The 14,872-nt window shown below is 35.6% G+C and overlaps 2 protein-coding genes across 8 annotated transcripts in view; one reads left to right on the top strand and one right to left on the bottom strand.

Annotated features, from left to right (window-relative positions):
- Positions 1-14,872, top strand: part of ANKIB1 (ankyrin repeat and IBR domain containing 1) — a 248,689-nt gene that overhangs the window by 81,262 nt on the left and 152,555 nt on the right. Inside the window, exons 4-5 of one of the 2 annotated variants that reach the window (XM_057304104.1) lie at positions 4,350-4,515; positions 14,489-14,544. The gene's annotated coding sequence lies outside the window, so the exon portion shown is untranslated. The remainder of the gene's footprint in view (positions 1-4,349; positions 4,516-14,488; positions 14,545-14,872) is intronic. The other variant, XM_048212861.2, reaches the window with a different exon arrangement.
- KRIT1 (KRIT1 ankyrin repeat containing) overlaps positions 1-14,872 on the bottom strand; it is a 38,823-nt gene that overhangs the window by 16,690 nt on the left and 7,261 nt on the right. For all 6 annotated transcript variants that reach the window (XM_026505470.4, XM_044386473.3, XM_044386474.3 and 3 more), the window contains 7 exons: positions 12,718-12,810; positions 11,466-11,595; positions 10,010-10,253; positions 9,677-9,792; positions 9,309-9,452; positions 2,326-2,482; positions 1,550-1,657 (listed from right to left, as the gene is read on the bottom strand). In XM_026505470.4, coding sequence (XP_026361255.1) covers positions 1,550-1,657; positions 2,326-2,482; positions 9,309-9,452; positions 9,677-9,792; positions 10,010-10,253; positions 11,466-11,595; positions 12,718-12,810 — 992 coding nt within the window. The remainder of the gene's footprint in view (positions 1-1,549; positions 1,658-2,325; positions 2,483-9,308; positions 9,453-9,676; positions 9,793-10,009; positions 10,254-11,465; positions 11,596-12,717; positions 12,811-14,872) is intronic.

Genomic DNA, 14,872 nt, shown 5'->3' on the forward strand with positions numbered 1-14,872 from the left:
TAGCATAATAAATACCCTCTAGGTCCATCCATGTCATTGCAAATGACAAGATTTCATTCTTTTTTATGGCTGAGTTAATACTCCATTGTGTGTGTGAGTGTGTGTGTGTGTGTGTGTGTATAAAACATCTCTTTATTCATTCATCTATTGATGTACACTTCGGTTGCTTCCTTATCTTGGCTACTATAAATAATGTTGCAATAAACATAGAAATGCATGTATCTTTTCACACTTGATCTTAGCCAAAATGCTGAGAAGCAACTGCATGTATCTTTTCAAATTAGTATTTTCATTTTCTTTGTGTAAATACCCAGTAGTGGAATTACCAGATCATACAGTATCTCTATTTTTAATTTTTGGGGCACCTCCATACTGTTTTCCACAGTGGTTACATTCCCACCAGTAGTGCACAAGGGTTCCACTTTCTCCAGCACTTGTTATTTCTTACCTTTTTGAAACTAGCCATTCTGTCTGGTGTGAGGTAATATCTCATTGTGGTTTTTCAGTGTACTCTCAATACATTTTATTGCCCAAACAACTTCCAGGTGAGTTCATTTTGGATGAAAGTACTAATTCCTCTTATCTTGTTCATTTAGAATATAAAAATTATGCCAGGAATAATAATAATGAGTTCTATACAATTAGAAAATAAATTGTAATGAAGTATAATATAAGGGTGCCTATACTGTTTATCTATTTCCTTGACTTTGTCTTGTGCTCATGGAATAGTATTTTGACAAAATCTGTTGAGTGTGTGGTGAGTGTGTATGTTAATATTCCTTAAAGGCAGAGATCAGGGGTGCCTGAGTGGCTCAGTCATTAAGCGTCTGCCTTGGGCTCAGGACGTGATCCCAGAGTCCTGGGATCGAGCCCCACATCAGGCTCCTCCGCTGGGAGCCTGCTTCTTCCTCTCCCACTCCCCCTGTTTGTGTTCCCTCTCTTGCTGGCTGTCTCTCTCTCTGTCAAATAAATAAAATCTTTAAAAATAAAAAAATAAAATAAAGGCAGAGATCATTTATTTATTCTTTATCACTTGTCACTTTCAGCATTTCAAGGTGTTAAATTCACAGAAATACTCCATAAATACTTACTGCCTAATTGATGGAAATGTCTGGAAAGGCTCAGAGATTATATCTGTTGATATCAAGCTTTAATACTTTTTCTGTCTGGTATAAATCCTTTTATCTGGTTTGCAAGTGTTCACACAGTTTTTAAATTGATGACAGTTTTATTGTCATTATAACTTTTAGGTGAACTGAGTTTTTTAATCTTAATGTTACTGCTAATTATTTCAGACATTATCGAGCTAGAAATTAGGTTAATATTAAGTGTTTTAAAGATTTATTTACTTATGCAGTTTTTATTTTGGTATGTAAGAATAAATGTCTGAATGTTAGGGATGGTAACAAATTTAATACTTAAGAGATCTAATCATGATGTTTTCTAAAGCAAGAAAGAAACCATCCATCCATTCCTCTTGCTACAAATACTCAAATTACTTATCAATTTAAATAGTTGGCTTAGCTCTATTTCTGAAGGTAATTCTTACTGGTTTGTTAATGGCTTCCTTCAATAGCTTTGCAGCTTCTTCCCAGTTATTTTGTTTGTTTTCTTCACAAATATTTAAAGGGGATCTTCCCTGTTGGTCTGTTATGTGCTAGAAATTTTGGGAAAAAAAATGAAGAACATAAGTATTACAAATATATGGCATTGTAAATGAAAATGTCATTCAATCAAAATTTCATAAAAAATAGACTTTTGTCAAGTATTAAATATTAACCATACTTAGCATATACTATACTTAAACATGAATTCATAAAGATGAAAGACTCAAAGCACTAGTCAATGTGATTATTGTTTTTTAAAAGTTCTGATTATAAGATCCAACAAAGGTTTTATTTAAAGTGATTATTTCCCCTTTCAAAATACTTATTAATACAAATTCTAGAAAAATGGGTAGAAAATCTTCTTCCTTCTTAAAGATATTTTTTGAGGAAATACAATATAACACAAAAAGAGGTTAAATTTTATGTATATGCAGGAGATGGATGATGGTGATGATCACACAACAATGTGAATGTAGTTAATGCCACTGAACTGTACACCTAAAAATGGTTAAAATGGTAAATTTTATGTGAGGTATATTTTATCACAATAAAAACAAGTATAAAAGCAAAGTTTATACATAAATATTACTTATACTATATAGACAGTAAAATTTATTTTTTAGTTGGCTTCTCAAGTATACAACTGAACATTTTAATGTCATTACTTGTTATTCATTGCTTGAACATTAAAAAAAAATAACCCTGGAAAATAACTTACTCTGTCAACTTCTGGATGGTTTAGGAGAATCTGTACTATTTCAGCATGTCCTCCTCCAGCAGCAAAATGAAGAGGAGAACTAAGCTGTCCATTTAAAAGATTTGGATTGCACTTCCCTTTTTCTAACAAAATGCGAGTGGCCTCAACTTTTCCATACCTGTAAAAAAAGATGAAACTTACCCAAAAAAGTCATATGACATGTTTTAAAAATTCAAATTTTAGATGATATCTCAAAGAAATCTAAGATTTTTTTTTTTTTTGGTAAGGCATTGACATAAATATTTTCAGTGCCTAGGGATTTCTTATGAATTCTTCCGGTTTAATTCAACTGTTTCTGTTTCTGATCAAGTGGGAGGAAATATAACCTTAAATACAAGATAGATCAGATGACAAAGAACTACCCCACGCAAAGTACAAAAATTATAAGTTAGGGAGATACAATTTTTCGTCAAAAATAGGTTCAGAATCAGAAACTTCATAATGCTTTCACTTGGGCCTATGATCTACAAACAGGCCCAAAGACAGAATAGGATATGTAGCTGCTGTGTCGGGCAGTGTGGGAGACACAAAGATGTATAAGATACATGGTCTCTGCTCTAATAAAGGCTTACAATGTAATAAGAGAGGTAAAACAAAAACATGGGATAAGTTACATTATGCTGTAAAATTTAAGTAACAGTTTAGGGTAACAATCAACATAATAGGCGCTACGTATTTGTCAAGTCAAAACAGTATATAATTAATGCTTTAAAAAATGTCAGAAAAGATAGGACTTTAGTCTAAGACTCCCTAAAATGTTTTGATAGAACAATCTGAAGTAGACTTTAAGTAGGAAGGAACCAAAGAGATGTTGAAGAAAGGTGAAAATATTTTAGGTAGGGGGGAAAGGAGTAAGCAAAGCAAGGACCCCAAAGAGTACAAAGCATGCGTCAGACATAGTTGAGTCCACCATTTCATCAGAGCCAAAGACTTAAGTAAGGCTGCAATCTGAAGCAATGGTGGAAAAGCAGTTCATTGTTTGTGAATAAATGGGTGGGATGGGAGAAAGGGGAAAGGAAATTTGCTTTCAGATATGGTACATTTGAGGGGAAAATAACACATCTTTAGAAGTGATCTGATTTGCCATCGACTTTCCTTTCTTCCCCTCTACATACCCTTCTTATACCGTGAACCTGCCACTTGTATGCTACCCTTTCCTCATCATTTGATTTTTTGCTCACATTCTTTGCTATTCCTGAGATGTCCTGTTCTCCCTACCTCATTTGTTTAGATTAAATTCTGTTATTTCTCTGAAACAGTTTAAAATCTACCTCTTCTATAGTTCCACTACATGTAGCATTATCTTGCTTCTTTTATGGGACTTATCTACTTTCACCCCTATTTGTATTTCTTCTCCAATGCATATCTTCTCTAATAGCCTGGAAATTCCTTGAGGGTAAGTAGTACGCTGTCTCTGCATTCTCTAAACTGCCTTATAGACAAAAAGAGAGTGATTAAACTGTTCATTTGAAAATGCAGGCTTAGTACTGGGAGGAAGGCAAAGGCTTGGAGTATCTACCTGAGAATATGCAAATTCATCTAACTGAAAAGAATTACTGTTAAGGCTGGGAGAATTTAGGGCACCTGGGTGGGTCAATCTGTTAAGCGTCTGCCTTCGCTCAGGTCATGATCCCAGCGTCCTGGGATGGAGTCCCGAATCAGGCTCCCTGCTCAGCCAGGAGCCTGTTTCTCCCTCTGCCTGCCGTTCCCCCTGCCTGCCACTCCCCCTGCTCACTGGCTTGCTCAATCTCTCTCTGACGAATAAATAAATAAAATCTTAAAAAAAAAGAAAAAAAGGCTGGGAGAATATGAAAAATGAAAAATGAGTATCTTAGAACAATGAAATACATCTTGAAAAACAATCAGGACAGGTAAAGATACTTCTCAGCAATTCAAATAATAAAAATAATATAAATGTACATTTTGTGTGATGCTTTGAAGTTTTCAAGGTACTTTTTTTAAGATTTTATTTATTTATTTGACAGAGAGAGACAGCCAGCGAGAGAGGGAACACAAGCAGGGGGAGTGGGAGAGGAAGAAGCAGGCTCCCAGCGGAGGAGCCTGACATGGGGCTCGATCCCAGAACGCCGGGATCACGCCCTGAGCCAAAGGCAGACACTTAACCGCTGTGCCACCCAGGCGCCCCTCAAGGTACTTTCTTATATAATTACTTAATATAATCTTCAGAACAACCTATAAGGCATGCAGAAGTATTTTTATGACACAGTTAAGAAAAATGAAGCTTGAACCAGGTAAGTAACTTGCCAAAGGTCCCATGGTTACTAGTTACTAGCCAATGTTAGAATCCAGGTTTCTCAATCTTAGTATAGCAGTTTCCATACCATAACACATGCTTAGGTCACAGAATGGAAGCCAGTATTTCAATAATAATGATAATGTAACAGTAATATCTTGCATTCATACTGACCTTTATTACAGCTCCATTATGCCCCTTCAACTCCAATTTGTTCTTAGAATGAAGGGGTGGTCAACAGTATTAATGCCGTAGAGCGGGGAAAGAGATTAAAAACTCAGGAAAGTTCAAGAAGGTTCATGAAGAGTGAAAAAGAGACAGTAGTGAGTATAGCCCGCTCACCTTTGAAGTCTGGCTGTGAAAGGAAGGAAAGAAACAGGACAGTGGCCAGAAGAAGCAGAAGGGTCAAATTTATGTTCTTTTCAAGAGGAAGAGAACCATGTATGCTTGAAGGCAAGAGAAAAGAAAGTGCAGAGAAGGAGAGAGTGAATTTATGGTAAACAAGGATTTTTACTTGCATACCCCATGATACAAGAGAGAGATGAGAACAAAACGACAGAGAAGGACATTTCCGATGGCTTCAATTTTCTTTGAAAATAGGAGGTAAAACTATCCGATGAGAGTAGAGAAAGGAAGTAGTGGGAGTTTAAGTGCTTAAGAGTAGAAAGGTTCAGAATAGCTCACAGGGGAGGACTAAAAGGCTGACATGATGAATGAAACAAAGAGGAAAGATGGCTAAGCTACAGTGAAGATGGGATAATTTGAAGGGATTCAAATCATCATAGTTCTAAAACACTCTCTAACAATAACGTGAAGCCTAAAAATAGGATCAGAGACACAAGACACTGATTTGAGAAAGGTCACAGAATATGTGATGTCAGTGAAATATTTACTGAGTGGCTGGTAAGTTGCCCATATGGGGAGAAAGCCAACTTATATAGTTTTGGAAAATGGTGATTCTAGTAAAGGATAGTTTTCAGGTATGTGGCCACCAATATGAGAATTTTAAAAGCTTGCAGTAATGTTAGGAGTGGTTGGTCCTCAAAGAGTGATCTGGGAAGCCCTAAGAATCCCTGAAGTCTTTTCAGGGTATCCTCTAGATCAAACATATTTTCATAATAATATTAAGATGTTATTTATCCTTTAAACTCTTTTTTGATTCTAAGTGTACAGTGGGGTTTTCTAGAAGCCATGTGCCGTATAATATTGCAACAAATTAAAGGCAGAATCAGATGTGAGAATCCAGCTATCTTCTAAAGCTAGAGAACAGAGATTTGCAAGAATGTAAAACAATACTATTCTTGTTAATTTTTTTTATTTCAGAAAATATGGTATTTTTCATAGAATTGTTATTTATGTTACTATGTTTATTGTTATTTTTTAATGAATTAATATTTAAAATGTTTTTTGGGCATAATTTCTAACATGTTAAATGACATTAGATATAATTTACATAAACAAAATTCTTTGGGATCCTGTAACTTTTAAGAGTGAAAGGCAGTCCTGACAACAAAAAGTGGGAGAACCACCAATCTAATAAAACCCTCACTTTATTTTTTTTTTATTATTTTTTTTAATGATTTTTTATTATATTATGTTAGTCACCATACAGTACATCCCTGGTTTCCGATGTAAGGCTCGATGATTCATTAGTTGTGTATAACACCCAGTGCACCATGCAATACGTGCCCTCCTTACTACCCATCACCAGCCTATCCCATTCCCCCACCCCCCTCCCCTCTGAGGCCCTCAGTTTGTTTCTCAGAGTCCATAGTCTCTCATGTTTCATTCCCTCTTCTGATTACCCCCTTTCTTTTTTTTTTTTTTTTAAGATTTTATTTATTTTACGTGACAGAGAGACAGCCAGCGAGAGAGGGAACACAGCAGGGGGAGTGGGAGAGGAAGAAGCAGGCTCACAGCGGAGGAGCCTGATGTGGGACTCGATCCCAGCACGCCGGGATCACGCCCTGAGCCGAAGGCAGACGCTTTAACGACTGCGCTACCCAGGCGCCCCTACCCCCCTTTCTTTATCCCTTTCTTCCCCTACCGATCATCCTAGTTCTTATGTTCCATAGATGAGAGAAATCATATGATAGTTGTCTTTCTCTGCTTGACTTATTTCACTTAGCATTATCTCCTCCAGTGCCGTCCATGTTGTAGCAAATGTTGAGAACTCATTTTTTCTGATAGCTGAGTAATATTCCATTGTATATATGGACCACACTTCTTAATCCAGTCATCTGTTGAAGGGCATCTCGGCTCCTTCCACGATTTAGCTATTGTGGACATTGCTGCTATGAACATTGGGATGCATATGGCCCTTCTCTTCACTACGTCTGTATCTTTGGGGTAAATACCCAGTAGTGCAATGGCTGGATCATAGGGGAGCTCAAGTTTTAACTTTTTAAGGGACCTCCACACTGTTTTCCAGAGTGGCTGTACCAACTTGCATTCCCACCAACAATGTAGGAGGGATCCCCTTTCTCCACATCCTCTCCAACAATTGTTGTCTCTTGCCTTGTCTATTTTTGCCATTCTAACTGGCGCAAGGTGGTATCTCAGTGTGAAAATCCTCACTTTAAAGATGAGAAAACAGACCAAGAGAGGTAAAACATCTTGTCTAAGCTTATTAAGATAGTCTCCAAATCTCAGTCTCTTAATGAGATGGCCTACTATTCCCCTCCTTGATCCTTATACCAATTAGTGAATAAAGGTACATTTCCAAGATAAAGTAAGTTAAGTTCTTACTAAATGGTTATATTGGTCTTCATTCAAATTCACATTAATCAAATGATCCATCTCATTAAAAGTATTGCAAGGTGATCCATATTACTCCTGGTACATTAAACTTAGTTATTTCCAACTGACAGAATTAATTTTGTCAAAGGGTAAAACACTTTTCCTTGGTATACTGTAGTAGTAAGATTTTCTAATTAAAAATACTATGGATTATGAATTTCAGATTTAGACATAAAAATCTTTAAATTTTTACAATACTTTAATAATAACAGTCAACATTTATTGAGTGCTTATTATGTGCTAGGTATCCTCAAAGCATTTATTTGCCTTTTCTCCTTTAATCTTAAGAAAAGTACTATTATTAAGTCCATCTCATAGATGAAGACAGAGGTCCTTAGAGACATTAAATAACTTGCCAAAGGTCATACTTTTAGGAAATGAGAGTTATTAGGACTGAAACCTAAGGACATTTCAAAGAACATTAAATACCATACTTCTGTTTTTACATACTATGTACTTAAAAATACTACCATTCTTAAAAAATGTTACCATTCTTTTATTAGAAAAGAAAATAACCCATGCCACAAAAAAAGGACAATATTAACCAAATATAAATTTGAGATTCCTAAACTAAAATTCTCTGCTTCTGTCTTCCCAATTCCAGAATGTACTTTTTGTTTAGCTCCAGGTAAGGTATGTGATTTCTTTCAGTACTGCTGCTGCTACCATTATTTACTAGTAATCTGAAGAAACAACTACAAGTTCAGTTTAAAAAGATTTAGGGTAACTCCAAATATGAGTAGAAAATTCCATGTAACGGGAAAACAATTAAGAACACACTTACAGAATAAAGGAGCCTATTTTTAAGGAAACAGGAAAAAATTAAAAGCATATTTCTTGAATACAAGAGCATATATTTCTTGAATAAAGGAGCATATTTTTAGGGAAACAGCATATTTTTAAGGGAGAAAAGATGGATAGTAAAAGCAACTATATTTAGCTACAGGATCACAAATTTTGGAATCAGTGAAATTAAAAGAATTTTGAGCTGGAAAGAACTCTAGCAATGATCTAATTGACGCCTTTACATATGGGTAAATAAACTGAGATACAGAGATGTGAAGTATCTTGCTAAATGTTGCTCAGCTAAGAATTAGTGGACATTTAACAAGCAGTGAATAATGCAGGCACTTCTTAAGCTAGCCAAGGACGATCAGTTTAAACAATAAGTCAAAAGCAACTTTCTCATAAGAAATAATGGTAAATAACTTCATTACATCCCTTCTAGAGGATAAACTATAGCTGACAGTTAACTACCGCTACGAACACAAATGCAAGAACTCAGCTCAGCTGAGGGGAAGAGTTACTATTACGTAGGAAGAGTAGGAGAGCAAGAGCTACGATGGGCAACTAGTGGAAACAGCTAACCCCAGTCTTGTGAGCTAATCCCTCTCCTCTTAAAAAAGAAAAAAAATAATAAAGAATGACATTCATTCTAATGAAGGCTTTGGGGAGTTTCTTGATGCCACAGCTTCCCACAGAACTTAATGGATACTTTTCTAACATGATCGATGTCAAATCATAAGTAGTTACCTCATGTAAATTTTATAGTAAGGGTAAACAGACTTAATGTAACTCCAATACAAAACAATAGAAATTACAAGGGTGAATAAGGGACCTAGGGATGTATAATGACACTTGCTAGTCATCAGCTATTATACAGGATGACTTGGTAATGCCTAAAACACCAATGATACTTTTCCCATGGGGCAGACCTTGTAATTCTGAACAGTGGTACATATAAACAGTAATCAAAGATCTAAATAGGAAGCCCGTAAAGCAAAATATGGTAGAGAAAAAGTGGCTGGAATGACAACAGTTCTGAAAAGAAGCACTAACATTTATAACTAAAGATTCATTCCTTATAAGAAAAAAAAAGTAATCCATTTACCAGCATGCATAATGAATGGGTGCCCAGTGGTCACTATCTAATTGGTTGACTGAAAATCTTTCATTGAGAAGGCGGTTTAGTAATTCTGAATCTCCTTCACAGGCACTTCGATGGAGAGGAAAGTCATCTACCCACTGTCGTTCCCTGATCATTAAAAACAGATAAATTTTTTTTTAAAGCACTGTTGAAATTCAGATTGTTTCAAAACAAACATATCTATGAAAGCCATATGTCACTTAGCAGCTGCAAACTAAATCTTTTATGCAGTGGTTACACTGCATACTAATTACATATATCATTTTAAACAATATTTTAACATTATAATGTAAGTTTTAAAAAAGCAATGTGGAGTAAAGCCAAAACAGTACTTGTCTTCTGTGACACTGCTCATGCTTCTCTGCCATTTTTCCTGTTTGGGAATTTGGATTTTTGAGTAGTCTGGAGCTCCTAGACCAAAGTATGGATTTATTACCACTTTATCTACCTAAAAAGGGAAAACAGAAAAAACAAAATCCCCATAAGAGCTTTAGATACTTGACTTCAATAGATATAAATACAACTAAATACAACTAATTAAATACAACTAACTAGCTGTCATCTTAACATTTACAATTAGTAATAGGTACATTTACTTTAGAAAAAAATTATATTTCAGGTAAAATGTCTTTTGAAATCAGAGCCAAAATTCACTCAACTCTTACCCGGTTTGTATACTGAAGATCTGATCCAAACAGAGGGTTGTAAATACAAGCATCTGCCTTCTCTAGGGCTAACATTTTACTCTTTATTTCTAGTGCACTGTAGCCCATATGTAGTGAGTTTTCTGTCTGACCTGATTCAGTAGCATATGCAGGGTTTATGACATTAGTTTTTATCCGCTCAAGAGGAGAAGGTCGGAATAAAGCTGGAATAAAGTGAGATTGTGCGTGACGTTCATCCAACCACCTGGCAAAATAGAAAGAAGAAGTCACAGAAGTATTTGTTCAAAAACGAAGACGAAAAAAGTAGACCATCAAACTCTGAGATGTGATACGTTCTAATATTACATTCAGATTTTTAAATTTTTAACTAGTGTTCATTAAGTACTTCATTTACTAATAATAAAAGTTTTGTTAATAGACACAGCAAACTATTTTTAAAAAATGCATATACCATTATAATAAAAACCCTTTCAAAAAACATGAAGTACTTTTAAAATCAGAACCGCTGAGATGGGCAGGACATTAGCTCTGTAGTTACAGAAGGACAAAGGCATGACAGGCTTGTTCACTGCTAAGAGTAACTCAATACTAAATCTATCAGAACAACTTGAGGAGCCATTTGACCCAGAATCAGGGAAAACAAAGAGAAATTTAGTAATTAGCTTATTTTTTTTAAAGATTTTATTTATTTGAGAGAGAGAGAGAGAGAGCATGAGAGGGGGTAGGGTCAGAGGGAGAAGCAGAGGCCCTGCTGAGCAGTGAGGCCAATGGGGGCCTCAATCCTGGGACTCCAGGTTCATGACCTGAGCTGAAGGCAGTCGCTTAACCAAATGAGCCACCCAGGCAACACAGTCATTCACTTATTTAACTATTTTTTAAAATTAACATATGATGTATTATTTGTTTCTGGGGTACAGGTCTGTGATTCATCAGTCTTATATAATATCCAGTGCTCATTACAATACATACTCTCCCCAATGTCCATCACCCAGTTGCCCCATCTCCCTCACCTCCCTCCCCTCCAGCAACCCTCAGTTTGTTTCCTAAGATTAACTATTTTTAAAGACATAATTAGTTCTATTAAAATAGTGGAGGAAGGATGGAAATAAGGGAACTAGTGCAGAATAGGAGGGGATATAAAGGCAGTGGTAGCTCAATTTGAAAATTAAAAAAACAACAACAACAAAAAAAACTAAATCTAGTTTTGTAACAAGGAATCTTAATTCTTAATCCAGGACGGTCTTTGTCATTTTTGAAAAAAGTTTAGTTGTTGCAAGCAAACCAGGACAATTTTGTCTTTGGGGCTTTTCATTTTTATATTGTACTTCAAAAACTTAACGTGTGTTACATATGTATATTATTAATTTTATTATTTTCTTCTGTTCTATCAGAGCTAATTTCTACTATGAACCTGTATTGGATTTATTAAAAACATATTTTTAGTGGCATTTCTTACTTATCCAAAGCTATTAACATCCTTGCTGTAAGTGTAGCAAAATGAGTGCTGGATTCACTACAGACTCGCATAATATCTTGTAAGCAGTAAAAAATTGGGCATCCTGGAGTATATGTATATTTAGTATTATCTGAAAAAGAAAATGAAAAATGCCATCATATAAAAGGTTTACAACTGCATGTTTTTCATTTAAAATTCTATAGTATATTTTAAAAAGTAGTTAAGTGTAACTTGAATTGTCTTAGATTTGGATATAGAAGACCTTGATTAAACTGATGACCAGTTCTGTGACCTTATCCATTTGGAATTAGAAGACCTATATTTTGGAGGATTGCAGAAATTGTTTCCTCTTTCTCTTCTTCAACAATACTGTAAAACTCTGATAATAAGATTTCCAACACCACTTAAAATATTGTACTTTTTAGCCTAAGTATGGCTGGGGAAAAATATATATATATCTGGAATGCTAGAGCTGGCTAATAAAATACATATAAGTACTGTGTCAGCAGCATGCTGATGGCATATCCAGACTGGGTCACTAATTTATCATCAGTATTATTACTGCCTTATAGTCAGTACTCTAAAGTTTCCAAAGTGGTTTTCACATCTAAATCCTCATTGAATTCTTCCAGCACAATGAACCTAGTAGAAGCAGATACCTATCTTACAAATAGAGCTGAGGCTTACAGGTGATTTGCCGAAAGGCACAAAATTAGTAGGCTGCAAGGTCTGCACTGAAATTTAGTATTTTTCAATTATTCCAGGATGTTAAAGGCTCAAATTAAATTTTGACATCGGATCTGAATTCTTTAAATATTACCAAGGCTGTTAGGCAGAGTATTTTAGAACTATTATTAACATTTTCTCGTGCCAAATACCAGATAGGTCCTGATCATAGTCTGTTAATGTTCCAAAGTACTGAAATATCTATTTCTAGTCATATCCTTCAAAAAATCCCTTATTATAACCTGAAAATTTTTAATTTCAACTATGCTTCCCTCCTCACTTCTTTATTCTACTTTTAAAACCAGAAACAAAAACATTACTGTTTAGTCCAGAAGGCTGAATATTACACTGAAATCAAATACCTTTTTTTAAGTAATAAATTTCCTCATCTTAACTACTAACTGAAAAATAAGTATTTTAAAACAGTATTATAGTAGTAAGTATGAATGCAAGTTACTAAATTCCTCAGTAGACTTTAACTTAGCATCTAAATTAGATAAAGATTCATAAAACTTAGACTCTTTACCTTTGACAACTGATGGAACAATAAATAATGCTGCTTCTCTTCCCATCTTCTCCCCATCCAGAGGAAATTTCTTCATTAGTACCACTCGCTTTCCTAACCATTTTTAAAAATCAGTAAAGATAAAAATAATGAATGAGCTTTTAAATTTTATAAATTACCTTGAGAATTAGAAAAAAAATTATTTTAATCCCAGTGCAGTTAACATACAATGTTGTTATTAGTTTCAGGTGTACAATATAGCAATTCAGCAGTTCCATATATTACTCAGTGCTCATCAAGATAAGTACACTCTTAACCCCTTCACCTATTTCGCCCATCCCACCCCCCACCTCCCCTTGTAACCATTGGTTTGTTCTCTATTGTTAAGAGTGTTTTTTGGTTTGCCCCCCCCCTTTTTTTTTGGAGAACTAGAAAAATTTTTAAAAGGCAGCATTAAGAGGAGTTAAAATATATAAACAACCAATTTTATTATATGCCCTAATAAAAACTGTTCATTCTGAGATTAATGCAAATCATTCTGTAGACAATGAACCAGTAGATTTATGATCCTGGTCTTGACTCACTAGAAGAGAAGCTTGCTCACTTGCTTGCTTTCTTTTTTCTTTCTTTCTCTCTTTCTTTCAAAGATTTTATTTATTTATTTGAGACAGAGAGTGAGAGCACTCGAGCACAAGGGGGGGAGGGGCAGAGGAAGAGGGAGAAGCAGACTCCCCGCTGAGCAGGGAGCCTGATTTGGGGCTGGATCCCACAACCCTGAGATCATGACCTAAGCCAAAATCAAGAACTGGATGCTCAGCCGACTGAGCCACCCAGGTGCCCCATATGTTGCAAAGTCTTAAAGTTTAGTAGCTCTTCATTTAACATTCAACTTCTACCCTCAATTTCAGTTTTTTTTTTTTTAAGATTTTATTTATTTGAGAGAGCATGAGAGAGAGAGCATCCAAGCCCATCCAAGCAGGGGGGTGGGGCAAAGGGAGAGGGAGAAGTTGGCTCCCCACTGAGCAGGGAGACTGACAGGGGGCTCAATCCCAGAACTTTGGGACCATGACCTGAGCCAAAGGCAGATGCTTAACCAACTGGGCCACCTCGGTACCCCTTCAATTTCAGTTTTTGTTAAAATCTGATTGGGCTACGAACTACTGTTCTGAATTGTAACCTCCACTCTTAGTCTGTTTTTCCTGATTTGGCCGCAAGGGGGCTATAAATAAAAACCATCAAGTCATGCACTTGAAAACCTCTCATCTAGACACTTTTGCCACGATTTTCGTCAACCCTTCCAATCTTCCCACTCCAAGATATAGAACCTTGTTCCTGACCCAAGTAGGAATGCCTGGCTGGATGCCTTCTATGGACAGGTAGATAATATAAGAGTTCAAGCAGCTTCACTTATGTACAAAATAATAGTCAATATTTGTGATTATCAAGGCCATTATTATTATAGCCCCCAAACAATTATTTTACAAATTGGACATTTGTAGAAAATATAAGTGTTAGATACAGAATAACATCTCATTTCAGAGGCAATTTCTTTTGTCTAACCCGAGGCTTTGTCCCACTTAATCTTTTCTGCCTTGCTGAATCCCTAAACCCAGTTCTGACCCACTGTTTAACTGCCTACTTTGTAAATTATAGATGTAATGAGATCTTTTGTGGGGGGGAAAATAAAAGCACTGACTACAAGCTGGGAAATGAGGGTTCTTGTCCTAACTCCTCTACTAATGGAAATATGATTTTAGCTGATAACAACCTATATGTGCATTTCCACTTACAGATGTGAAAATGACCATATACCAACTCACAGGACCAATTTCAGAATTTCATTAATAGGTAAGTGTGGTGGCGCTTTACAAACGATACAATGCCACTGCACAAAAAGGTAAGGTATAACCACTGCTATTATAAAGTCATTTGTGATTTTCATGTGATGCTTATATAAGGAATCCTATTACTCTATGAAATATTTCATACTTAGGAAAACCCAAGAAATAGGATAGTCAGGATCTGGTATAGCTTATTAATATAATTAGTTTGGTTAATTTCTTTTATTAAAAGCTGCCAGAAAATCTTCTAAGAGTACTACCCCTTTCTCTGGGCCAGAGGACATTTTTATTAACACTGACACCACTGCCATCCCCCTTCTGGGTGAATGGACCAA

The sequence above is a fragment of the Ursus arctos genome, unplaced genomic scaffold (assembly GCF_023065955.2).
Source record: "Ursus arctos isolate Adak ecotype North America unplaced genomic scaffold, UrsArc2.0 scaffold_3, whole genome shotgun sequence".
Classification (NCBI taxonomy): Eukaryota; Metazoa; Chordata; class Mammalia; order Carnivora; family Ursidae; genus Ursus; species Ursus arctos.